This window comes from Nycticebus coucang, chromosome 1 (genome assembly GCF_027406575.1).
Source record: "Nycticebus coucang isolate mNycCou1 chromosome 1, mNycCou1.pri, whole genome shotgun sequence".
NCBI classification, from domain to species: domain Eukaryota; kingdom Metazoa; phylum Chordata; class Mammalia; order Primates; family Lorisidae; genus Nycticebus; species Nycticebus coucang.
Genome location: NC_069780.1, coordinates 130,630,288 through 130,658,015, shown reverse-complemented (window position 1 = coordinate 130,658,015; position 27,728 = coordinate 130,630,288). Strand labels below are relative to the sequence as shown.

General features: G+C 36.5%; 1 protein-coding gene across 2 annotated transcripts in view; it reads right to left on the bottom strand.

Moving 5' to 3' along the window:
- Nucleotides 1-27,728, bottom strand: part of AP3B1 (adaptor related protein complex 3 subunit beta 1) — a 269,031-nt gene that overhangs the window by 195,331 nt on the left and 45,972 nt on the right. For both annotated transcript variants that reach the window (XM_053587990.1, XM_053587979.1), the window contains exons 3-6: nucleotides 17,099-17,173; nucleotides 3,181-3,276; nucleotides 2,401-2,561; nucleotides 626-692 (exon numbers count right to left, since the gene is read on the bottom strand). In XM_053587990.1, coding sequence (XP_053443965.1) covers nucleotides 626-692; nucleotides 2,401-2,561; nucleotides 3,181-3,276; nucleotides 17,099-17,173 — 399 coding nt within the window. The remainder of the gene's footprint in view (nucleotides 1-625; nucleotides 693-2,400; nucleotides 2,562-3,180; nucleotides 3,277-17,098; nucleotides 17,174-27,728) is intronic.

Below are 27,728 nucleotides of genomic sequence, written 5' to 3'. Positions count from 1 at the left end.
CTCACAAACCCCAAAGGGCACCCTGTTCCTAAATCTTGGTGTCACATCACTACACACAAAAGGAAAGGGCAAGGAAGGGATATATACATTGTCTAAAGAGGACTCATTTTAGCCAATAAAATAATTCTAAGCAGCCAATAAAATAGCCTTTTATGTATGAAAATGTTTTAACTATTTTTAAAAGCATACTTACAATATGAAAACACACCTCTCAAATTTTTCCATAGCTCTTCAATACTGCTTACTACATCATTGTAAGAGAATCATTAATTCCCAGGCGACTGGGCTCATTAAAATCCTAGCAAATCATTGCTTAAAATAAAAGCTTTGGCTCTAAAAGCAGTCAACAGTTTAGCCAGAGCTTAAAGAAAGCATTTTTTTTTAAAACAACTTGCCATTCTTCATATTACATGAAGAAATATGTAACAAACTTAGAATTTCAAAGGTAGTCTTTTTCATTATGTAGAAAGTTCTGTTCTTTAAAGTTTTTAAAAATAAGTATGAGCTCCATTAATACATCACTTTGAAACTGATAAAAATAATTATATCAAATATACAATGGTAAATGACACCATATAAATACAACACATTTGTACTTTGATGACATAAAAAGATAATCACTTACTGTGCTTTTATCTTTCAGAAGTTTTTCAATTACTTCAATTAACATTTCCTTCTGATCTGGATCAAGACTAAAATAGAAAAAGAACTTGTGTTATTTTTTTCCTCCTTTCATTCTATATTTAAATAATGCTCACTTTTTCAAGGATGCTGAGAAGTTTTAAAGGAAAGGAGAGAAAACAAGAATTAGTTCAAAATAGAAACAAACTGAAAACAAATTTAAAGTACAATGGGATGGTTTTTCTGATACATGTGTCCTAATCCTTCCCTCTAAGTATTTAAAGAACAAATTCACTTCTTAAAAAGTTGGAAAACCTCAAGAGAGTAACTGCTAGTAGATAAACCACAAATACTTCTTTTAACTGGGGGAAAAATAACAACATAGCACCATTTTCTACTACACACACACCAGTGCACTAAGTGACATGCATTATAAAATCTGCCAGGTAAAACCAAGAAAAATAAAAGGCAGTACTGAGATTAAAGCATTTGATATAGAGGCCTAACAGCCAGTACTGAACTACAAGACTGTAAATTCAAGGCAGGGAGAGGTAAGAGTTGAGGCTGAGGAGGTAAACTTGAGCCCAGGGGTAGGACCAATAAACCATCACGGCGACTTGTGGGATAAGAACGCAAAAAGGTAATTAGGTGAAAAGCATGATAAAAGTTTGCCTTACAGTTAACCTAAAAATATGAGATTTTACTTTTTACAAACATTATCTAAGTTTGTTATTAATCATTATAATTATCTGAACATGTTCAAACATCTTAATTCTGTCAGATTCCAGCTCAAGTCCTTGTTACCAAAGCAGTCTTTTGTAACTAATCCCAACTCATTACTTCTTTCTGGTAACACTTACAATGCGATCACTGGCCCCTATCCTATCAAAGAATTGCTAGCATACCTTGGTATATACACATATATTATGTGCTATAATCTTATTCAATTAAAGGTTGCCTTCCTCAAATATGTGATATGTCATTCATAAGTAAATACCACATCCTTTACCATTTTCACGCATCTAACACATGTAGCATAGCACTGTGAACACACACCAGAAAAGAAAAGGACCTCAAAAAAGCCGGTGGAATTAATGACTGCAGAAAATAATACCAAGTTCAGGGCACTGTATGATATTTGCTAAAATATCATACAAACATGGTATGGCACTACATATAAAAATCACTATATTTTAAAAAAAAAAATTTTTGCCTGTGGCTCAAAGGAGTAGGGCGCCGGACCCATATACCGGAGGTGGCGGGTTCAAACCCAGCCCCGGCCCAAAACTGCAAAAAAAAAAAGAAAAAAGAAAAAGAAAGAAATTTTAATAGAATAGCTTTGAAAAAGAATCAGACAAGGAAAGGAGAAGCAGGACCAAAGATAAAAGAAAAAAAAAAACAAATATGAGTAAGTTGAGAGGATAATATACTTAAGATTCTAACTTACAGTAAATAGAAAAAATAAAATCTCCATTTTCTAATAATATGTGTACATGTGTACATGAGATAAGACTATCTAAATGAGAATTCAAGTTCTGATTATTTTTAAGTTATAAACTCCAAAAATTATCACAGGTCTGAATAGGCTCACAAATAAAAACCTGCATAGGGTCTCCATAACCAAAACAAAATTAAAGATGTATAAAGAATGTTCGTAGAGGAGAAATACAGTCATTGGGTTTACTTAGTATAAGGGCAGGCTAGTTTTGAGAACCTCGTGGTCTGTAACATTCCAGGTAACATTAGCGGTCTTTGCCATACTGTGAATGAAGCACTTACCTGTACAACTTTTGTATTGCATGAGCTGCGTTCTTCCTAACGTACGGTGATAAGTCAGCAGACGCTTCCTTAATAGCGAGCATCATGATAGGTACAATAATGGGCACTCTAATACTTGACAGAACTCTCAAAGCACTTGCACGAATTAGTTGGTTTGGGTCCTAAAAATAGTGCGAAAATATTCATCAAAATTTCAAGTTTACAATATTTCAATGACATCTTTATGGCACAGTTAATATGTGTTTACAGGGTTAATATGTGTTTACAGGGTGTAACAATAGCTAAAACAATCTACTTAATTTAAAATGAAAAACCAATATATGGAAGTGAGAGGGAAAAAGAAAAATTTATTTCTCTAAACAGTGTTTTAAAGAAATGTAACAGTTATAATTCTGATTCATCATTTATTACTAAATGTGCAGGGGTTTTAGCGTCTTGTGATAATAAAAAGTTACAGGACATAAATTTTATTTTAAAAAATGTATTGTGTCTGCTCTTCACCTGCTTTCAACAATTAGTCAGTATAATGATAAACAGTTCTTTGATACCTGATGATTATACTGAATATAAACAGATAGAAGGTGCAATATAAATGGCAAGATTCCAGTTGGTTATATGAGCTATTTTCCAAGGTTATTGAATAAGCACTAGGGGAGGCCTTTTAACTCTTTCAAGACATTACTATGCTATTTAGTGGATTATTGTTCCACTTCTTTAAATGACACACTTTCAACTGTGCAAAAACCTGGTAGCTATTTGCGTGCTCACTCTATTATTTACCTTCAGAGCTCGCTGAAAAGTACTTATGGACAAGAGGGCCAGATCCTGCTGTTCTTCAGCATATCGAACCAGGTAAACATATACCAACTTCTTGATCTGTTAAAGGAAAAAAAAATCATTTACTCCTAGCCAGAGTGAAAATTTAAAACTCGATATTTGCTATACCAAATCCATGCTCAATTTTTCTCAAGTAAATAACGGAACCTAGTCAGAGTTTAGACTATAAAATAAACACAGTATTTTGTGGAATAATGAATGGGAACAGAGAAAGGTCACAAGGTGAGTCACAAGGTGAGCATTTTAATAATGCAACCATAATAGCAACATGCCATCAAGGTATGCCTTCCTCTTAAAGGGGATAAAATAATCTCTAAGCAAACATCAAACAAGAATATTAAAATGCTAACTTAATTGCAAAAACAGTTTCAAAACGAAGGTTGCAAATAATAGAAAGAAACCAGGTACAATGGTGGGCAGCAGTCGTCCCAGCTATTGGGAAAGAAGACACAGAAGGATAGCTCGAGTTTGAGGCCAGCTTGAGCAACACAAGATCTTGTTTCTTTAAAAAAAATAAAAATACAAAAATCAAAGCTAAAATAAATAAAACGAGTAAGAGAAAGAATTTGGGCCCTATCCACTTCACATTCAAATATGTATTACATAACATTTTCAGCTCAATGTGAATTAATATAATATACTGGACCATAATGCCAACTTACTATAATAAAAATTCAAAGACTAGATGTATATTCTGAAAACAATTTTAAAGGCCATTAAAGGCAATTTAATCACTAATTTTATAACAAAATTATGAACAGAAAAAATAAATGAAAATTAGAATTTGAGTTGGAATTCATCAATTGCTTCCTTCTAGCACTGCTCTTCATCTGTTATCTCCCTTCTCAAATATCCTCACATAGCCTCAAATGCCCCCTGCCTGATGACTCTTCTTATATACCAGCATAATATCCTCACATAGCCTCAAATGCCCCCTGCCTAATTACCCTTCTTCTATACCAGCATAATAAATTCAGCACCTGTAGCTCAGCAGCTAGAGCACCAGCCACATACACCAGGGCTGGTGGGTTCAAACCTGACCTGGGCCTGCCAAACAACAATGACAACTATAACAAAAAAACAGCTGGGTTTTGTGGCGGGCGCCTATAGTCCCAGCTACTCGGAAGGCTGAGGCAGGAGAATTGCTTAAGCCCAAGAGTTTGAGGTTGCTGTGAGCTGTGACACCACAGCACTCTACCAAGGGTGACACAGTGAGACTCTTGTCACCAAAAAATAAATAAATAAATAAATACCAGCATAATATATACCTAAAAAGTTTATGGGATGCTCAAAGTACATAGGAAATTGGGGACAATACTATGAATAGAAATAGCTAGAACTGATGATGAAAAGAAAAAACACAGTGCTACACTGAGCCACATTTCATGTCACATTAACCAACCTGGACTACTTTAAAGCAACTGCCACGGCCTCCTTCCTTCCCCAATTTCTCATGATACAACACCGTTTTGAGTTTCTTTACCTTCCCACTTTCTACTTCCACTCACTGCAACTTGACTCTATTTCTTTCAGTAGCACTCATAGCTGCAAATAAGGTCTAACAAGAACAAACTAGATAAAATCTCCTTCTGATAAGATACTTCCACTAACACAACTAATTCTTGCTTAAAACCAGGTACCTTTTCCAAATGTACTGCTGACTAAATCAAACCATACTTGAGCAACTGTCCTTGTGGGATTTATTTAGTTTCTTTTAAATAAAGAGCATTTAAAAATCTGTAAAAATCTTCTAAAACTTCGATTCAACCCATCATGGTGCCCTGTTAAGATAACCTGAAACCTTAATTTCATAATACAATCTATTTTGTTATTCTTTATAATTTCATAAGCACAAAAAATATAACAAGCATGCTTTCTACATCATTATTAATAAAAAATGTTAAAGCCATCTTACGTTGATATCAATCCATTCATCTATGCTATATGGATAGGTTAATAGGCAAAACTAACAAAAAAAAAAAAAAAAGAGTAATTGATTTCCAATTACTCTTCACTGTTGAATGGCTCCACAACATTATTTAAAAATCTACAGACCTTAACCCAGTACTCAATACTTAGGATCTGCCCCAAACTGCCTTTCTAGTAATATAGAAACTGTCTCCATAGAACTTTCACTTTTGGTCTCAATCTTCACCCAGGTTATCTCTTCGAGTTTTCCTCTTTCCCCTCAATAAAATCTTCCACAAGAACAAAAATTGAACAATGAAATACCCACTGCTAGATAACAACAAATAAATGATGGCACGTGAATGTAACACTGTATTATGCACTGTCTCTGACATTGAAAATGTCCTTATAGAACTGTTTGAAGATATAAAACAGTATGCATTTAATAATCGCACTTCTGTATTAGAAAAATTGGATGTATACATACTGCATCTTATCCAACCTAAGATACACCATCAATTCTAAGGTCCATTCATTTTATGGACCGCAAAGGAAAGAGTGACAACAATTAAAAAAAGCAACTGCCCACCATAATCACCAACAGTTGTTAAGATAAATCTCAATTGCAGAAACTTTTAAAATAGCAAACAGAGCATTAAGAATAGATGCAATATGGTAATAATATATGTAGCTCTAACCACGTGCCAGATACTGTTCTAAAAGTTTTACTTAGATTAACTCATTATATCCACACAACTCAGTAAGTATTATTATTCCTATTTTACAGATGAGGAAACTAAAGTACACAAAATATGCCTGACCAAATTATCACATCAATTAAATGGAAATTACAGAATTCAAACCGAGTAAGCATAAAAGTCAAGAAATCTATACAGCAAAATGTTACCAGTGACTATCTCTGGGTCACAGTGTTAACCAGTGACTTTCACTCTTTACACCTTTCTGTATGTGCTACTTAAGGGTTCTTTTCCCCCATAGGAACATGAAATAATTTTGTGTTCAGATAACACAATAAAAATATTTTCATTTTAGGGGTGAATTTCATCTTTCCACATGCCCTTCAACATGAGTTAATAGTAGATTTTCTGATTCTAATATTTTAAACTTTAACTTCATTATAAAGTTTCAAATTAATATGTTTTTAAGTTCCCATCTTACTAGGAAAAGACAATTTTTTCTACACTCATAGCAACGGTAGCCACCTGAACTGTTTTTAAAACTCACCTAGAATCATTGTAACGTGGCTTATTGTACCCTCAATGAATCCCCAACAATAAAAAAAAAAAAAAAAGAAACTCACCTACAATGAGCAAGTTTTTTCAAGTCAACCAATCTGTGACAGCCCTTGCTTATTTAAAGTTAGCCAGTCAGGAAAAAGCTCACCCAATAAGCCCACATCACTGAGTGAGTCACCATACATCTACAAATGGTACCAACCCACTTAGGACCCCAAAACTCCATGAATCCCTCAAGTCTACCCTTCCCAAAAATCCACTATAAGGTCAGCAATCTCTGTGCCCAGGGAAACTATGCCTAAAAAATACAGTTATCCTTTGCTATAATAAGCAATAAATTCATTGCCCTATTATTTCAGATTCATATTATTTCAGATATTGAATGTGGGTTTCATCATTCTTCAACACAACCTACAAAAAAAGTTCCAAGACTAGTTCATGGAAGGCTTGTATATCCTTCATCTTTACTGTTCAATTAGTAACATGACAATTACAAAATTCAGAAAATTTAACATCAGTATAATCCTGTTATCTAATAAATAATCCATGTATAGAATTTTCTGATAATAACTTATATTTACAGTATTTTTTCCTGATCCAGGATCATGCATTATATTTAAGTTTTCACTTCTCATTAGTCTTCTTTCATCTGTAGGAATTCCTCAGCCTCTTTTTTCTAGATAATTTTGTCATTCTGGCTAGTGTTAAAATTAATCAGGAAATACAAAACATGGAGGAAAAACTCTGCCTCAACTTTTGTTCTTCACCTCAATCTGCTATATGACAGCTGACAATTAAGTTCAGAAAACTTCATCCTAGAAAAAAATGCTACATATCTCACTGCTGAGTATAATTGCGGTCACCTTTGAGGTCCTCCTCTTGGGAAGCTACACACTGACACCAGCCCCTAGTCTACCCTTCAAAGCAATTTTAGAACTTATACTGGAATGGCCATCAGAGCTGTTGTCATAGTACCCTTGGTGTCCTGAATGTCATCAAAACATCTTCCTTTCAATATTTATCTTCAGGTGAAGAAAAAAGTCTTTGGGGGCCAGATCAAATGAGTAGGGAGGGTGTTCCAATACAGTTATTGGTTTAGTAGCTAAGACCTCCCTCAGAGAGGTGCCCTGTGAGCTGGTATATTGTCATAAGGTAAGAGCCATGAGCTGTTGGCAAAAAGTTTAGGTCATTTTTGTCTAACTTTTCACGCAGCTTTTTCAGCACTTCTAAAGGACAAACTTGTTTTAACTGTCCAGCTGGCACAAACTCATAATGAACAATCCCTCTGATATCAAAAAAGGTTAGCAACATCGTTTTGAGTTTTGATTTGGACTGATAAAACTTTTTTGGCTATGGAGAAATGGCTGATTTCCATTGTGCACTTTGACACTTTCTTTCAAAGTCATTTTGGTAGACACATTTTCATTACCGATGATAACAGAGCCCAAAACATCCTCTGCCTCTCCAAAAGGTCTTGGCAAACTTTGACTCTCCTTTGCTTTTCTGTGTCAGTGAGCTCCTTTAAAACCATTTTTGCACACATCTTTCACATCCCAAGATTTTCAGTTAAGATTTTCCTGTTTCTCGGGGCGGCGCCTGTGGCTCAGTCGGTGGGGCGCTGGTCCCATGTACTGAGGGTGGTGGGTTCAAACCCAGCCCCGGCCAAACTGCAACCAAAAAATAGCTGGGCCTTGTGGCGGGCGCCTGTAGTCCCAGCTACTCGGGAGGCTGAGGCAGGAGAATCGCTTGGGCCCAGGAGTTGGAGGTTGCTGTGAGCTGTGTGATGCCACGGCACTCTACCAAGGGCCATAAAGTGAGACTCTGTCTCTACAAAAAAAAAAAAAAAAAAAAAGATTTTCCTGTTTCTCTATTGGTGTTTACTTGGGCTGCTACACTTCTCATAATCAGCCAATAATTTTAACACACAATTTGACAAATTTTTGCAACGTTTTTGTCAGTTCTGCGCATTACTGTATGCCCTGACCACTCTCTCTTTATCAGTCACACTTTCTCTCCCGTGACAAAATTGTTTAATCCATGCATACACTGCCATTTTCTTCATGCTATTATCCCCAGAAATTTGAACTAACATGTCCCTAATTCACTTCCACTCTTGCCAATTTTAACAAGAAATTCAATGTTTGTTCAATGCTCTAATTCAAGCTCTGACATTTTCATGATGGCACACAAAAACACAACAACAATAATGAACACCACTGAGCAAGATACCACTAGCATGTAGACCCAAACACAACTGAGACACAGCTATACTAAGGTTTTGAAACTTTACTGAGTTGTTTGTATAGTGCTTGCTGCCAAGGTTAAGGGCAAGGTGGTGAGTTTGCAAACTTAATTGTCAGACCTCATAACTTCCTAGCTAGAATTTACCCAGCACTTAAGATGTGTGATGGTCTACACCTACATTAAATTACTTATTTCTTACATCTAACCTAAGTACCAATATCATCTCCCTTTCAAAGGAGAGAAAAGTAAGGCACAGAGGTTTACATAATTTGCCAAAGGTCACAGAACCAGCAAGTGGCAGAATCAGGATATGACCCAGGAAACAGGGACATACATATTCCTAACTATCAGATGTTGTGGACTGTCACAGAAGCTTTACCTGGTGTTACAATAAAAGACTACCCTTCCCACAAGAGCATCTGAAAAGCTAGTATAAATTAAACCATCTAAGAATAAAATTTCCCTAAAATATTGACTCCTGGCTCAGCGCCTGCAGCTCACTGATTACAGCACAGGCCACATACACCAAGGTTGGCAGGTTCAAACCTGGCCTGGACCTGCTAAAGAACAATGACAACTACAACAACAACAACAAAAAAAAAAAAAACCCCTGGGCATTGTGGTGGGCACCTGCAGTCCCAGCTATTTTGGAGGCTGAGGCAAAAGAATCACTTAAGCCCTAGAGTTTGAGGTTACTGTGAGCTGTGATGCCACAGCACTCTACCAAAGGGCGACATAATGAGACTCTGTCTCCAAAAAAAAAAAAAAATTGATTCTTATCTTTGAAGGCAGAAAAAAAATTTACATTTTATTCCATAATAAATCAGTTCATAAAAAAAAAAACTTGTTTAAATCAATAAATCTTACAACCCAAATCAGTAGACAAGATCCAATCTATAGCTTTGGTTTTGTTTTTTTTTTTTACTTTATTTATTCAAATGAATATGTACAATATTTAGGTTATACTGTTCTCACTTCCAGGGTAAAGTTCCATTTGTAGAAGAGCCCCTCACCCAGGGAGCATGCTATCCACCCTCACAATGTGCACAGTAGGTGAAATCCCACTCCATGCCCTTCCTCCCTCTGCCACCCGTCCTCTCCCCTTCCCCCTCCTGCTTCCCTCGACTCCCAAACTGGACTATAATAGTATTTTATTGTTTTTATCAACATGTAATTGCTTATATACTGATTTCATATTAGTGTGGAATACACTGTATATTTATTTTTCCATTCTTGAGATACTTTACCAAGAAGAATGTATTTCAACTCCATCCAGGTAAATGTAAAAGATATAACATCTCCATTTTTTTAATGGCTGAATAATATTCCACGGTATACACAGACTACAGTTTGTTGATCCATTCATGAGTTAATGGGCACTTAGGTTGCTTCCACAACTTGGTAATTATGAATTGAGCTGCAATAAACATCCAGTGCAAATGTATTTGTGATAAAATGATTTTTGTTCTTCTGGGTAGAAGTAATGGGATTACTAGTAATGGGATTGCACTATAGCTTTGTAATTTTCAAGCAACTCTCTCATAATCTTAGGAGGAAATCCTCTAATTTGAGAAGAACATCATAGAGGTATACTATTAAAAATCCAACAAGGAGGCTGTGCTCATAGCTCACATACACCAAGGCTGGTGGGTTCAAATCTGGCCTGGGTCAGCTAAACAACAATGACAACTGCAACAAAAAAATAGCCAGGCATTGTGGCGGGTGCCTATAGTCCTAGCTACTTGGGAGGCTGAGGCAAGAAAATCACTTAAGTCCAAGAGTTATGAGGTTGCTATGAGCGGTGACGCCACGACAGTCTACCGAGTGTGACGTAATAAGACTCTGTCTCAAAAAAAAAAAAAAAATCCAACAAGGAATGCGCATCTGTAAAAAGAGTAGTAAAGTCACGCTGACTTCCTTCCATCTCTATTCACAATTAGATTATCTGTACTTTCTTGTGTTCAAATCTGTGCTCTGCAAAATCCAAAATACTTTTGTGAAACACTGTTCCTTTACATGATCACTTAGAACCAAGTCATCTTAACATGTAAATATAAAAAAATGGGTTCCAAAATTAGGAGACACTAGTTTATAAGACAGAAGCGAAAAGATTCATATTATACCTAATGTTTTAGATTAGATTTAAGCGGAAATGTAACTTTTAAAAACCCTTAGATCGCAGCTTTAGAAGCATGTCTCTAATTGTTGGAAGACAGACAACTTTATTCCTAATCATTTTTAAAGTTCTTAAGAATACAACAATGCTAGAAAGCAATTAACACTTGGTTGACTGATGAGCAGCAGTTTCAATATATCAAATCAACACATACGATATATTTAAGGAAGAAATTTCTTAAATCTGCTTTGGAATGGAGATGCAGGAATCATTCCTTCCTTATCTGTATTCGGTGCAGACCTCTAACACTGCCTGGCATATGGTAAGAGCTCCATAATTATCAGCTAAATCAACTTCTAGCCAAATGATAGAAGAAAAAATTAAGATGTTTCCCATTAGATTGCTACACCTAGTATAGGATCTAACTTCTCAGCAATGGTTATAATTCACTGAATAGCAATGTCTAGAAGGACAAAACATACTAAGAGGGAAAAAACAGATATGAGGCAGACATCAAAGTCTTGTTTTTCAGTTTTTCAAAATAATCATTTGACATATTCTTTCTCCTTCCTAATTATGTTCAGATCATACGCTATTCTAAAACTTCTCTGAGAAGTTTTGCGAATAGAGTGGCTTAGGGTCTACTCCACCCCCATCCGCTTGTAATCCATTTCTCAGCAACACCTTTATTTACCATCTTGGTGACAGTGAAATACTCAAAACCACAGCTGAGCTAGCAGGCATTGCTATAATTATTCACTATTGGAAAAGGATTTCTGTGACTATTATGTCAAAAAGCATAACAATATTAAATCACAGAAGGTTACAAAACACTAAATTTGTTCTAGTTCTGTTATAAGAATCAATCAATACTGACCACAAGAAGCCTATGCACTGACTGGCTGCAGGTGTGCAAAGATAGCCTACTTTCCCTGAAACCATTCTGTGACCAGAAATGGGAGTACTTAAAGCTTCGTGACTTCACCATTCTCTCATCAGTTACTCTCATTCAATGTTACAACACTCCTTGCTGTAAAGCTAATCATAGTAGAGCCCCAGTAGCTGGAGGACACAGGCAGATCTGTTTAATTAGCTTATCAATACTAGTACATCAAACTTCATGAGTTATTGACCAAACCTTTGATTATTTTTGTACTATAACCACCAATTGCTTACTAGGTCACTTTTGGCATCGTTTGACATCTAACAGCAGATGACGTACAGCTCACCTGTGTGTCTAAAGCAGCATGTACTTGTAAAAATGAAATTTTGCACTTGATAGAAATGAAACATCAATCAATTCTCTGAACACAAATTTTCAGAAGCTTGTGTCAAGTTTTCCAAAAACATCTAAGGATTAAGAATGTTTCAAATATTAAAAAAAAAAAAAAAAAAACAAGGTATTTAGAGAACAAAAAATCCAAAACAAATACCAATAATTACGTTTTACTGACACTTTTTTTATGAAACATTAGGCAGCATACAAGAGTTTTATTTTAAAGGGAAAAAAACGGAACAAATTAAAAAGTTCTATGATTGATAACTATAGGAATAGCATAGAGTCATGAATGAACAACAATTACTACGGAATTTTCTGTTTAAAACAAGATTAGAAGGCCAGAGGGAACTAGTTAATTTGCCTCCAATTTCTAAGGATATGGTCAATTTCTATGCATATGTTAAACAAAAAATTTATGTCTATACAAGCAAGATACCTCCCACAGGCTAACTAATACCAAATGTTGGTAAGCAGTCAAACATACAGGTAAGGAGAGAAAGAAGAAACCATCAAACAGAAAAGACAGCACTGAGAAAGGAATGCCGAATTTATGTATCAATTCTAGGAGTCTCTTAGTGGAATGTCTGGGATCTTCTAGATATAAGATCATATCATTAGCAAAAAGTGATAGTTTGACCCTTTCTGATTTGGACACCCTTTATTTCTCTCTCTTGCCTCATTTCTCTGGCCAGAACTTCTAGCACTATGTTGAATAAAAGTGGTGATAGTAGACGCCCTTGTCTTGTTCCAGTTTTTAGAGGGAATGCTTTCAACTTTTCCCCCATTCATTATGATGTTGGCTGTGTGTCTGTCATTATACAGCTTTTATAATTTTGAGATATATTCTTTCTGTGCCTGATTGGTTGAAAATTTCTATCATGAAAGGGTGCTGGAGGCCAGGAGCGGTGGCTCACGCCTATAATCCTAGCACTCTGGGAGGCTGAGGCGGGTAGATTGCCTGAGCTAATAGGTTTGAGACCAGCCTGAGCCAGAGCGAGACCCCACCTCTAAAAATCGCTGGGCGTTGTGGCAGGCACCTATAGTCCCAGGTACTTGGGAGGCTGAGACAAGAGAATCACTTAAGCCCTAGAGTTGGAAGTTGCCGTGAGCTATGATGCCATGACACTCTCGAGGACAACAAAGTGAAACTGTGTCTCAGAAAAAAAAAAAAGGTACTAGATTTTGTTGAATGTTTTCTCTGCATCTATTGAGACAATCATATGGTCTTTGTATTTGCATCTGTTTACATGGTGAATAACATCTTTTGAACCATCCTTGCCTCCCTGGGAGGAAGTGCACTTGTGCTACTGACTTAATTTTGCTAGTTTTTTATGGAGGATTTTTGCATCTAATTTTATAAGGGATATTGGTCTGCAGTTTTCTTTTCTTCTTGTGTCCTTTCCTGGCTTCAGGATCAAGGTTCCAGCCAAGGCTCTGGAAACAGACCATACTTAGGAATATGTAGGATTTAAGCAACCCAAGCCTGTTGAGGTAATCACTTCCCACATTGCCCTACACAAACTACTTTAACTCATAATTTAGTATCTTCCCATAAAACAAATTCTAGGTCCAGAAACCTTCACAGTATCAGTTAGAATGAAATAATACTAATACTGCACTGACTTTTCCAGGCAACAGAGAGAAACGCCTCTCAAGTCATTTTATAAGGCAGATTACCCTAATAACAAAACCAAAATTATCAAAAGAAAAAAAAAATTCTTCAAAAACATAGATGCAAAAACCCTTAACAGAAGCAAGCAAAATGATTCTAACAATGTATGAGAAGATTAGCACATCATGGCCAAGAGAGATCTATTCCAGGAATAGAAAAGAAAGGCTTAATCACTGAAAAACAAATCCTAGTAGTTTACATGAAGAAAACAGAAATCATATGATAATTTCGAAAATGACAGAAAATCACCTGACAAAACTCAATACCCATTCATGCTAAAAACTCTCAAAAAACTAGAGACAGAAGAAACTTTAACATGATTACAGCCTTCTGCACAAAAATTCTACAGCAACATCTTATTCCCTGGTAAGGCTTAATGCTTCCACATCAGGAATAAGGCAAGGATGACCATTCGTCACTTTTCTCCAACACTGTAATGTATGCTGTTAGTGTAATATGATAAAAAAAAAAAAAAGAAAGCATATGGAATAAAAAAGCAAAACTATATTTGCAAATATATAATTATCAAGGTAGCAAAGTCTAAAAAATCTACAAGATAACAGACCTAATAAGTGAATTTAGTGAGGATACAAGATCGTTATATAAAAAGCGAGTATAATTCTATATGCCAGCAATGACCAACTGGAAAATGAAATTAAAAGGATAGCTCAATTTTTGAAAGCATCTTAAAACTCATTGGCACTGACAATAAAAAATTAATTAAACAAATAAATAAAAATAACATCCATAACTAGTAAAAATTAAGATGGCAAAAGTATGTTGATAGTTTAGGTACATACTTTGATTAACTGCCCTGCTTCTTGTTTGAGATATAATAAACTTTTGATTCAAAAATAGACATTTCATATTTAATGACCTAACAATATAGTGAAAATAGAAATTATTAGCTCATCCACTCCCCTACAAAGCCTCACCTGATTTTCACATGATTATCACCTAAAACAGCTCTGCTACCAGTATCTCAAATTTTCAAAGTGTTCTCTCGCTTTCCATCCTTTCAACTCTCAGTGTCCCACCACCACCAAATGGGCCCTCTTCCTCTACCATTTAGGATTCATTTATCTAAACGAATTCCCAATCTGTCAAGCCCACTCTGCAACCTCTCCCTACAAATTCACTAGTTTCTGTAACGCAACACCAGTTGCTGCTGCTACCACTCCTCTGCTACCATTAATGCAGGACCGTAAGGTTCTCTTCTCACCTTGCCTCTACCCTCTCACTGAGACCACATTCATTCCCACAGCTTCAAGGAAGCTCTACAAGAAGCTCTACAAATGGCTCTCAAACCTAAACCTCTAGCCTTTATCTCTAAGCTATACAGCAAGTCTCAATTTCTAACACTGACAACAGGACAGTTCTAACTGGATCTTTTTAATCAATCAGTAATGAAGACCCAGAGAAAAAAGAATACAGCTATATGTATACATTATGCATGACTTATAAAAAATAAAAAGCATGTATAGACTCTAGCATTTATTTTTGATTTTTGAGACAGAGTCTCACTTTGTCACCTTCGGTAGAGTGCCTTGGCATCACAGCTCACATCAACCTCAAACTCTTGGGCTTAAGCAATTCTTTTGCCTCAGCCTCCCGAGTAGCTGGGACTACAAGTGCCTACCAGAACACCCGGCTATTTTGGTTGCAGTTGTCATTGCTCTTTAGAAGGCCCAGGCCGGGCTCGAACCCACCAGCCTCGGTCAGTGCTTGTGGCTGGCTCCCTACTCACTGAGCTACAGATGCCAAGCCTAGACTCTAACATTTTTAATACATAATTAAAATAGTATCTACACTTTATGGAATGAAAATTAAATTAGTTAATTCATGAACAGTGCTTACAGAAATCCCTGGAAAACAATATATATTACCTGAGTGTTACAATATTCAATAGTATGTATGAATACTGTCTTAATACACAACAAATATGCTTTTGTTTTACACATTTGATCTGTTTTATTTGGTGTTAAGACATTCCAAAAATTAAAAGAAAGGCACAAATTTACACATCATAAATAACAGAAGGCTAATCAATGCTGATATACTGAATGAAGAGATAAACAAGGTATTGGCTATAGGATCACGTTAAGCTCCTGAGTAAACAGTGCTATATTAAAATCACTGCACCAATGCCAAACTAATTCAATTTCCAGTTGTAATACATGGTTGGTTCAAGGTACTCTTCACCCAACCAAACACACTCCATCCTGAGGAGGAGGAGGAAAACCTCTTCCTTAAGAAACACACATCTTTGGGAAAAGTCTAATTAAATGGGAGGAATATAAATTAGGTCTATACCGAAAGATCACATTTTGTTTTTGGCAGGGGGGGTTTGCAGTTTGGCCGAGGCTGAGTTCAAACCTGCCACCCTCAGTATATGAGACCGGCACCCTCCACACCGTACCACAGGCACCACCCGATAACATTTTAAATTTTATGAAAGTGGGGAAGCGTTAAAGGCTTTTTTTTTTTTTTTTTTATGGCGACAGAGTCTTACTCTGTTGCCCTCAGTAGAGTGTCATAACGTCATAGCTCACAGCAACCACAACTCTTGGGCTCAAGGCCATCCTCTTGCCTCAGCTTCCTGAGTAGCTGGGACTACTGGCGCCTGCCACAATGCCCAGCTATTTTTAGAGATGGGGTTTCGCTCTTGCTCAGGCTGGTCTCAAACTCCTGAGCTCAAGTAATCCACCTTCCTTAGCCTCCCAGAAAGCTAGAATTATAGGTGTGAGCCACCGCATCTAGCATTAAAGCTTTAAATTGAGAAAATTTTTATCAATTAACCAGACTTTTGCTATAACACAGATGGGAGTTTGGGGGAGAATGTAACTTTAGTACTAGACATAATCAGTTCAGCTTATAGAAAACAGTGTTTTACTGGGATGTGTTTATTCAGTAAATCCACATATATGTATTGAATGCTTAGTACATGTCATGAGTAATCTCAGAAACTTGGGGACTATTCTTGGGCTAAATCCTAAAAAATCCCCAAGAGTGCAAAGTCATCAACTTCTGGATGTACCTGACTAGCCCTGTTTCATACTACATACGAGTAAGCTACCTTAAAACTGAGCCCCTACTATAAAATTTAAACTAAACTGGCCTCTACGAACAGGGGAATCCTGTTACGTTGATCAGTTATCATGATTTATCTAGGTGAATCAATCTCAATTTTGTTTTTCACATTCTCCATCAAAAACCTAAAACTAGGATTGTGTCTGCTTTTTATTCTATTTTATTTACACATAATATTAGAATATTTTAATTATAACAGAAATATAGCAATGAATATGCTACATTTCAAAGCAACTGAAAAGTATATGATTTCGTTATAACAAAAGGAATAATGGGAGTATAAATCAAAAAGGTACCTCAATATTTTTACTGGCCACGTTCTTCACAACAGCAGGAAACAGTTCAGAGGCATTTTTCCCTTTTGCAATCATCTGAAGAATAAAAGCAGAATATTAGTATAGAAATTTCTTTTCAAACTAGTAATTTGAAAACAAAATAGATTTTTTGTTTTTGAGACAGAGTCTCACTATGTCGCCCTCAATAGAGTGCCGTGGCATCACACTCAGAGCAACCTCCAATTCTTAGGCTTTAGTGATTCTCTTGCCTCAGCCTCCCAAGTAGCTGGGACTACAGGCGCCCACCACAATGCCTTGGCTATTCTTTGGTTGTAGTTATCATTGTTGTTTGGGGGGCCTAGGCTGGATTTGAACCACTGGCTCCAGGGTATGTGGCTGGCACCCTAGCCACTAACCAACAGGCACTGAGCCTTTTTAAGAAATTCTATATACACTAAATATTTAGAAGACTGTCAACAAGATATATAATTAACACTTGAACTCTTTTTGAGTAATTTTACTTATCCCAACTGTTTGCAGCAAAAAATAAACACTCTTGTGTATCAATATGAATTTTTTCCTAATGTGTGTCTTCTCACATCCACACAGTAACCAGGTCCTGTTGCTACTTTTTAGTACACCCATGTTGAAGCCTTCTGCTGCTACTATCCTGGCATGGCTGAACATCATTTCAAGAAGTCTCCTCCTTCTATCCATAATGTCCACCACTGACAGTTTAATATACTTAAAACCACTACTTTGCACTTGTCAGCCCTGCTGGAAGGTTTCAAATGCTCCTAACTGCCTGGAAATTATTTCACTATTTCACCAGCTTTTAATTTTACTGATTTTACTTTAATGTTTTTCTCTGCTCAATTACATTGACTTCTACTCTACCTTGATTATTCTTTTCCTTACATTCAATGTGTATATAATTTGCTCTTAACTATATTAAGATGAATGCTCATATCACTAACTAGAAATTTTTCTTTTCTAATGTATGCTTTTATTACTACAAATTTCCTTGAAAGCTTTTATTACTACAAATTTTCCTGTATTATCTGAATCCTCCAAATTTTAATATATGACTTTTCATTATAATTTCCTTGTGACTTTTAACTAATGGATTATTTACAAGTTTAATATATAATTTTTAAGTATTTAAGAAATTTATTTATAATTTTTTAATTTAATTTTTATTAAAATAACTGTATACATTTATAGAGTACAATGCAATGATTTGCTATACAATATGGAATGCTTAAATCAAATTGATTAACACAACCATCCCTTCATTTACTTATTGTTTGAGGTAAGACATTTAAAATTTACTTAGTTATTTTGAAATATACCCTTGCATTGTGCACATTAGGCGAGATCCCACCAAATGTCCTCTCTCCTCCCACCAGTCATCTTCCCCCCTCCCCTCTTCTTCTTTTCCCTTTCCCCTTATCAGACTGTATTTGTTTTTTCTCATTGGTATGCGGGCGTTAAGTGTTTACATATTGCTTTCATAACAGTACTGAGTACACTGGATACTTTTCTTTCATCATTTTTTTGTTTGGTTGGTTGGTTTGGGGGGGGTTTTTTGCAGTTTTTGGCAGGGGACAGGTTTGAACCTGCCACCTGGTATATGGGGCTGGCGCCCTACTCCTTTGAGCCACAGGTGCCCTACTCCTTTGAGCCATAGGCGCCACCCTTTTTTTTCATTCTTGAGATACTTTACTAAGAAGAATATGTTCCAACTCCATCCAGGGAAACATAAAGGATGTAAACTCTTCATCTTTTTATGGCTGACTAGTATTCCATGGTATACAAATACCACAGTTTCTTAATCCATTCATGGAACCGTTTTGATTGCTTCCATGACTTGCCAATTATGAATTGGGCTGCAATAAACACTCTAGTGCAAATGTCTTTGTGGTAAAATGATTTTTGTTCTTCTGGGTAGATACCTAGTAATGGGATTGCAGGATCAAATGGAAGGGCAACTTTTAGTTCTTTGAGGATTCTCCATACTTCTTTCCAAAAAGGTTATATTAGTTTGTAATCCCACCAGCAGTGGGAGAAGTATTCCCTTCTCTCCAAATCCACGCCAGTATCTGCAGTTTGGGGACTTTGTGATGTGGGCTAGTCTTACTGGGGTTAGATGATATCTCATAATGGTTTTGATTTGCATTTCTCTGATGATTAAAGATTATGAACATTTTTTTCATGTTTATTGACCATTCGTCTGTCATTCTTCAGAGAAGTTTCTGTTTAAGTTTCTTGCCCAAAAAGAAATAGTGTTGTTTGTTATCTTCTTATTGATTAATTTGAGTTCTCTGTAGTCTAGTTATCAGGCCTTTGTCAGAATCATGACATGCAAAAATATTCTTCTATTCCAAAGGTTAACTGTTTGCTTTAGTTGTTGAAATCCTAGTAATTTATTATTGATGGTGCTGCAATTGCTAGGTGGTCTTTCTTATAAAATAATTTTTCATAAAAAAATTCATAAAATATTTACCAAGGCCAGTATCTTCAAGCATTTTCTTTGCATTCTCTTCCAGTATTTTTGTAGTTTCATATCTTAAATTTAAATCTTTTATCCAGTGAGAACCAACCAATTCTTATTAATGGTAAGAGGTTTTAGTCCTCTACAGGTTGCTAGCCAGTTCTCCCAGCACCATTTGTTAAATAGGGCTTTATTCCCCACTGCATGTTTTTTTAGGCTTATCAAAGATCAAATAACGAGCCAGGTGCAGTGGCTCACACCTGTAATCCCAGCATTGTGGGAAGCTGAGGAGGGAGAATTGCTTGAGCTCAGAAGTTCGAGACTTGCCTGAGCAAGAGTGAGACCCCCAACTCCTAAAAAAATGAAAAACCCAGTCGGGCACCAAGGCAAGTGCCTTTAATCCCAGCGGCTTCTGGAGGCTGAGGCAGCGAGCTATGATGCCACTGCACTCTGCTCAGGGCAAAGGGTGGGACTCTGTCTCAACAACAAGAACAAAAAAAAAAAAAAAAAAAAACAAAGAAATAAAAATTTTAAAATGAGCAAGGAAAAAAAAAAAAGATCAAATGATGATATGTGGCTTGGTTCATCTCTAGATTCTCTATTCTATTCCATATATCTACATCTCTATTTTTGTGCCGGTATCATGCTGTTTTCATCACTACAGATTTTTTTTTTCTTGGAGACAAGAGTCTCACTCTGTCACCCTTGGTAGAGTGCCATGGCATCACAGCTCACAGCAATCTCAAATTCTTGGAGGTTAAGTGATTCTCTTGCCTCAGCCTCACAAGTAACTGGGACTACAGGCACCTGCCACAATGCCTGGCTATTTTTTTGTAGTTGTCGTTGTTTGGCAGGCTCCGGGCTGAGCTACAGGCGCCAAGCCATCACTATTAATACAACTTGAAGTCTGGTACCATGATGACTCCAGATTTGTTTTTATTTCCAAGAATTGTATTGGCTATTCAGGGTTTTTTGCTGATTCTATATAAAATGAAGTACTATTTTATCAAGTTCTTTGAAGTATGACATTGGCACTTTGATAGGGGATTGCATTAAATCTATAGGCTGCTTTGGGTAGGATGGGCATTTTTTTTCTTGTTGTTTTTTGAATTTTGTATTCAACTGTTTTTACTTTGAAGATTTTTTTAATTTTTATTTTATTTACTTTTTATTGACACAGAGTCTCACTTTGTGGCCCTCAGCAGAGTGAGATTGGCATCATAGCTCACAGCAACCTCCAACTCTTGGGCTCTAGCGATTCTCTTGCCTCAGCCTCCCAAGTAGCTGGGACTACAGGCACTTGCCACAGTCGAGTTGGCCTGTATGAAAGCCCTGATAACTAGACTCTACAGATAACTCAAATTAATCAATAAGAAGATAACAACCCTTTTTTGTAGAGAAGGGTCTCACTTTGGCTCAGGCTGGTCTCTAACTGCTGAGCTCAGGGCATTCCACCTGCCTCAGTCTCCCAGAGTGCTAGGATTACAGGTGTAAGCCACTACACCCAGTCAGTAGTATGGGCATTATAACAATATTGATTCTTCCCAAACACAAGCATGATATCTTTTTCTATTTGTTAACATCTTCAGCTGCTTCTTTTCTCAAGGTTTCATACTTCTCTTTACAGAGAATTTTTATGTCCTTTGTTAACTATATTCCCTGGCATTTTATCTTCTTTGTCACTACTGTAAAAGGAATAGAATCTTTGATTTTATTCTCATCTTGAGTATTGTTGGTATACATAAAAGCTACAGATTTACAGATATTGATTTTGTGCCCCAAGACACTGCTATATTCCTTCATCACTTCTAAGAGCTTTGTAGTTGAGTCCCTGGTGTTTTCCAGGTATAAGATCATGTCATCCACAAAAAGCGAGATCTCCTCTGTCCCCATTTGAATACCCTTGATCTCCTTCACTTGCCTGATTGAGATGGCTAGGACTTTCATTACTCTGTTGAATACCAGTGGTGACAATGGGCCTCCTTGTCTAGTTCCAGATCTGAGTGGAAATGTTTTCAATTTGACTCCATTCAATATGATATTGGCTGTGGGTTTGCTATATATGGCCTCTATCAATTTAAGAAATGTCCCATCTAAGCCTATTTTCTGAAGTGTTCTGAGCATGAAAGGATGCTGGGTATTATCAAAAGCTTTTTCTGCATCAATTCATAGAATCACATGGTCTTTATTTTTTATTTTTTTATGTGGTGTATAATAGTTACAGATTTATGTATATTCAAACCAACCTTGTAACCCTTGCATAAAACCAACTTGATTATGGTCTGTAACTTTTTTGATACATCTTTGAATTGCGTTTGCTAGGATCTTATTGAATATTTTTGCATTGATATTCATTAATGATATTGGTCTACAGTTTCCTTTCTTTGTTAGGTCCTTTCCTGGTTTGGAGATCAAGGTGATATTTGCTTCACAGAATGTGTTGGGGAGGTTTCCTTCCTTTTCTATGTTTTAGAAAAGGTTATGTAATATAGGTGCTAGTTCCTCTTTTTAAATTTGGTAGAATTCTGGTGTGAACCCATCTGGACACGGGCTTTTCTTTTTTTGAGAGACTGGGTATAGTTGATGCTATTTCAGTGCTTGATGTAGGTCTATTCAAAATTTCTAATTCTTTCTGGTTGAGTCTAGCAAGGTGTCATGCTTCCAGGTATTTGTCCATTTCCTCCATATTTTCATATTTCTAAGAATAGGGTTTTTTATCGTAATCTTGAGGATTTTTTAATTTCTATAGTATCTGTTATTTCTCCTTTATCATTTCTGATTGAAGTTATTAGAGATTTTACTTTTCTGTTTCTGGATAGTTTAGCCAATGGTTTATCAATTTTATTAATCTTTTCAAAGAACCAACTTTTGTTTTGTTGATGTTCCAGATGATTCTTTTGTTTTCAATTTCATTTAATTCTGCCCTAATTTTGGTTATTTCTTTTCTTCTGCTGGTTTTGGGGTTGGATTGATCTTCTTTTTCCAGTTGGTTAAGTTGGGCTAGTAGGTTGCTGACTTGCTCTCTTCCTGTTTTTTTGATGAAGGCTTCTAATGCTTTAAATTTCCCTCTTAGAACTACCTTTGCAGTATCCCACAGGTTTTGACATGTTTTATCTTCATTATCATTTTGTTCCAGAAATCTGATGACTTCCTTCTTAATCTTATCTTTGACCCAGCTATCATTCAGCCTAAGGTTATTTAGTTTCCATGACTTTGTTTCAATATGAAGATATCTATTGCTGTTGAGTTCAACTTTTATTCCGCAACTGTCCAAGAAGATACTAGGAATAATTTAAATTCCTTTAAATGTGTTGAGGTTAGACCTGTGTCCTAAGATATGATCAATTTTGGAGGATGATCTGTGGGCTGATGAGAAGAATGTGTATTCAGTTGTATTAGGATGAAATGTTCTGTAAATGTCAGTTAAGTCCATTTGGCTCTAGAGTCAAATTATTTCTTTGTTTAGTTTGATCTTGGAGGATCTGTCCAGAACTGCCAAAAAGATGTTAAAATTTCCAATTATTATAAGATATTATATTGATCACATCTGTTAGGGTTTGTTTTATAAATCAAGGAGTATTCAGGCAGGGTGCATAAATGTTAATTATTGAAATCTCTTCATGTTGAATGTTTCCATTGACAAATATATGGAGTGCATCTTTGTCTTTCCTTATTTTTTTAGTTTAAATCTAATCGTATCTGTAAATAAGATTGAAACCCCTGTTTTTTTATGATTTCCATGTCCCTGTATTATAGATGTCCATCCCTGAGTCTTGTTTTATCATTTGAGGTAAGATGAGTCTCTTGTAAGCAACAGATAACTGGCCTGAGTTTTTGTAGCCAGCCAATCTGTGCCTCTTTAGAGGAGAATTTAAGCCATTAACATTTATAGAGAGAATTGATAGGTATGGTACTGTTTTGGCTGTCTTGTTTTTCAAAGGTCCAGGGCATATTTTTAACACTTTCAACACTGTGGAAGCTAGGTTTTGTTCTTTAAATTCTGGGTGAGTTTACTTTGGTAGTAGACCATTGTGCAGGTCATTATGTTAAATGGGTCTCAGTAATTCCTGGAGAGCTGGTCTAGTTAATGGAAAATTTCCTCAACATATGGATGTCAGTAAAGTATCTGATTTCTCCATCACAAATGAAACTCAATTTAGCTGGATACAAGATCTTGGGTTGAAAGTTATTTTGTTTTAGAAGGTTGAAGGTCAATGACCATCCTCTTCTGGCTTGAAAAGTTTCATCTGAAAGAACTGCAATCATCCTAATATTTCTCCCCTTGTAGCTAATACTTTTCTTACACCTGGCTGCTTGAGAGACTTTTTTCTTCATATTAACTTTGGCAAAGTAAATTACAATTTGTTTAGGAGATGCTTTATTTGAATTGAATTATCCTGGGGTTCTGAAACTATGTGAATTTCTGTGACTCTTACAATGCTTGGATAATTCTCCTCCATAATATCTTGGAGTAGAGTATCTGTGCCTTCAGGAACATCCTCTTCTCCTTCAGGAATCCCTATAATTTGGACGTTTCATCTTTTGGAATGATCTCATAACTCTCTCAAGAGAGAGTTCTTATTTATTCTCCTTTCTTCTGCCTCTTTGAATGCTTGGGATGGTTCAAAAGCCTTGTCTTTAATTTCTAAGATCCTTTCTTCTGCCTGCTCACCTCTATTACTGAGGTACTCTACTGTGTTTTGAAGCTCCTCAAATACCTTTTCACTTCCTTAAGCTCTTCTACAAATTTTCTCATTATGTCCATATCGTTGGTGAATTTGTCTTTTAATTCATTAATTTCCTGAGACAACCTATGAACTACTTATTGAATTTCTATATCCATCTTTTCCTCCATTCTAGTCATCTTGTCATCCATATTCTGAATTCTATTTCTGACATTTCAGCCAATTCTCTATGGATGGTATTATCTGTTGTCTCTTTTGTCATCCCCTAGAGGAATTGATCTACTCTGATTATTAATGTTACCAGAGTTCTTCCACTGGTTCCTCCCCATGAGTATTTTCCACTTTTGACAATTAAAACTGGAGATAGAAGACTGGATTGGGGCCTCAGGAACTGGAGCTAACCAGCACTGTACCAATGCAATTGAGGCTTTTACCCTTCAGCCTTACAAAGGTCCCTTTCAGAGCTGCAGCCACCAACTCTGAGGACTTCCTTGGTGAGGCACCACAGCTGCCTCTGTTTTGATGTCACCCTGCCTCTACCCAATCCTAATGAGTCACGGTATTAGGGCTGGCATCTCAGCTGAGGAAAGATACAAACACCTGCAATGCCCCATCCCCTTCCAGTGACAGCTGGAGGAGGAGAACCTATCCCTCTCTACTACAAAACCACAGTTACTCAACCTTGGAGGGCTCCCAGGGTGGACATCCCAGGCCAAAAGTTTAATCATATTGTCTTAGGCAGTACAGTCACTACTCACAAGAAAGAGTTCTAAGACTCTCAAGTGGCCAGAAAGTAGGAATCCAAAGGCAGATCCCTCCGGCAATACCAAAGGGCTGGAGCCTGGTACCCTCCGGTGGGCAAGGGAGTCAGGAAAGTTCATCAGCCAAAGTCAGAACTGGGACGTCAGTGCCTCCATGCCTGCCATGCATCATCTCTGTGTGTCCCTGCATGTCCCTCTCTTCCACCGGTGCCTCCCTCTTCCACACAAGTCACTGTTTTCCTCACTGCCGTCTACACAATGCTTGGGCCTCTCAGTGTATTTGCCAAACACGCCACGCTCTGTAGCGGGTAGACCTTCAGGCAGCCAGTCTAAGGGGAAAGGGTGAAATGTGTGCTCAGAATTGCAGAGAAAATATTTGTTCACTTTCAAGCTGGGCAGGATGACACCTAGGCTCACAGGTGGGCCCTCCCTGGAGGAGGAGGACTGGGGTTTAGCAGTTCTCTCCCATTTAAAGTTAAGAGGTCTTTTGTTCCCTTCTTGTTCACAGAGAGACATCAGTGGGCCTCCCACTTGGGGGAGGGGTCACTCGTCCTCTTGGTACTGGGCTTCATACCTAGCCTTCATTGTCTTTCTTTCTCTTTCTTAGAGTCACAACTTATCTAAGCAGAAATTATGTACACTTGTCTATCTTCTTTCCATGCTCAACTTCCCACCTTTGGCTTCACTGAGTCCACTTCTCCCCAATATCTCTCCCTCTGCACAGGAGCCTCTGGAGAAGGCTGCTTCTAGTTGGCCATCTTTGTCACACCTCCCTAAGGAATTTCTTAATCTCTTCCAATCATTGCTTTTAGTTTAATTCTATTATGATCAGATAATATACAATAGCTCCAATTCTCTTAAATCTGTTAAGATTAGTTTTATGGCCCTGAACATAGTCTCTCTTACATGTAAAAAGGATGTATATGCTGTTTTTTTTTTTTTTGGAGAGTGCTCTACAAGCATCAATTAGGTCACTCAAGTGATAATGTTATTCCAGTCTTCAATATCCTTATTGATTTTCTACCTCCCTATTCTACTGAGAGAAAAGTACTGAAGTCTCCAACTGTAACTGTGAATTTGTCTTTCAGTTCTAACAGGTTGTTTGGTTTTTTACTCTATTTGTGAGATTCTATTGGTAGACCCATTTAAGATTATTAAGCATTTTGGAAGAAATGACTCTCATTATTATGTAACGTCCATCTTTATCCTTAGTAATACTCCTTCTAAAATTAAGAATGGTTTGAGATTTTTTTTTAGTGTTTGCATGATTTATTTTTTCATCCCTATAATTTGTCTTTATATTACAAGTGGGTTTCTTCTGGAGAGCACATAGTTATAGCTGGCTATTTTCAACTACTCTGACAACCTTTTAATTGATAACAGGCCACCTACATTAAATATAATTATTGATATGGTTACATTCAGGTCTACCATTTTATTATTTGTTTTCTATTTATTGCCTGTGTTTTTGTTCTGTTTACTTTTTCTCCCACTTCTTTAGAAATGTTTTAGTATTTAATTTTTTTATATTAACTCTCTGGTTATACCTTTTCATATAATTTTTTAGTGGTTCCTCCTCTAGAAATTATCAGATAGACAGACAGATACTCAGAAATATATAGATAGATACAGTAAACACTACACCAAGTCAAAGAAAATATAGAAACCATACAAACATACAGACCCTTGTAAGCCTACCTCCCTACTAGCTTTTGTTATAGCTGTGATTATATTATTATATAATATTATATTATTATATCTATACACATATTAAAACCCCTTAGTCAGTGAGATAACTTAAGAATAAAATTAGTCCTTTATGCTTACTCAGACATTTACCATTTCAGCTGGTCTTCCTAAATATCCATCTGGTATCATTTCCCTTCATGCTGAAGAAGTTCCATTAATACTTCATTAAAGCAGGTATGTTAGAAATGGATACTCTTAAGTTTTTCTCTTCCTGAAAATACCTTTATTTCACCTTCATTCAATGAAATTCAAAATTTCCTAAATGGATACAGACTTCTGGGTTAACAGTTCTTTTCTTTCAGCACTTTAAAAATTAATGTTATTTCACTATCTTCTGGTTTTTATAGTGTCTGACGAGAAATCTAGTTATTGAAACTTGTTTCTCTGTGTGTAATGTACCGTTTTTTTCAGCTACCTTCTCAATCTTTTTTGTTTTTGTTTCCTTTTTTTTTTGAGACAGAGCCTCAAGCTGTCACCCTAGGTAGAGTACCATGGCATCACAACTCACAGCAACCTCCAACTCCTGGGCTTAAGATATTCTCTTCCCTCAGCCTCCCAAGTAGCTGGGACTACAATACCCACCACAATACCCAGCTATTTTTTGGTTGTAGTTGTCATTATTGTTTTGGTAGGCCTGGGCTGGATTTGAACCCGCCAGCTCTGGTATACATGGCTGGTGCCTTAGCCGCTTGAGCTACAGGTGCCAAGCCCTTCTTTGTTTTTAGTTTTCAACAGATTACTATGTTTATGCATGGTTTTCTTTTAATTTATCATGATTTAGATTCACTTAGCTTCTTTAATCTATAAACTTATAACTTTCATCAACCTTGGGAAATTTTCTGCCATGATTTCAAATGCTTTTTTCTGCCTGAATGTCTTTCTCCTCTCTTTCTGGAGCTCTAATAACCCATATGATAGACTTTTTGAAATCATCCAATAAGACCCTGAGGCTATATTCACTT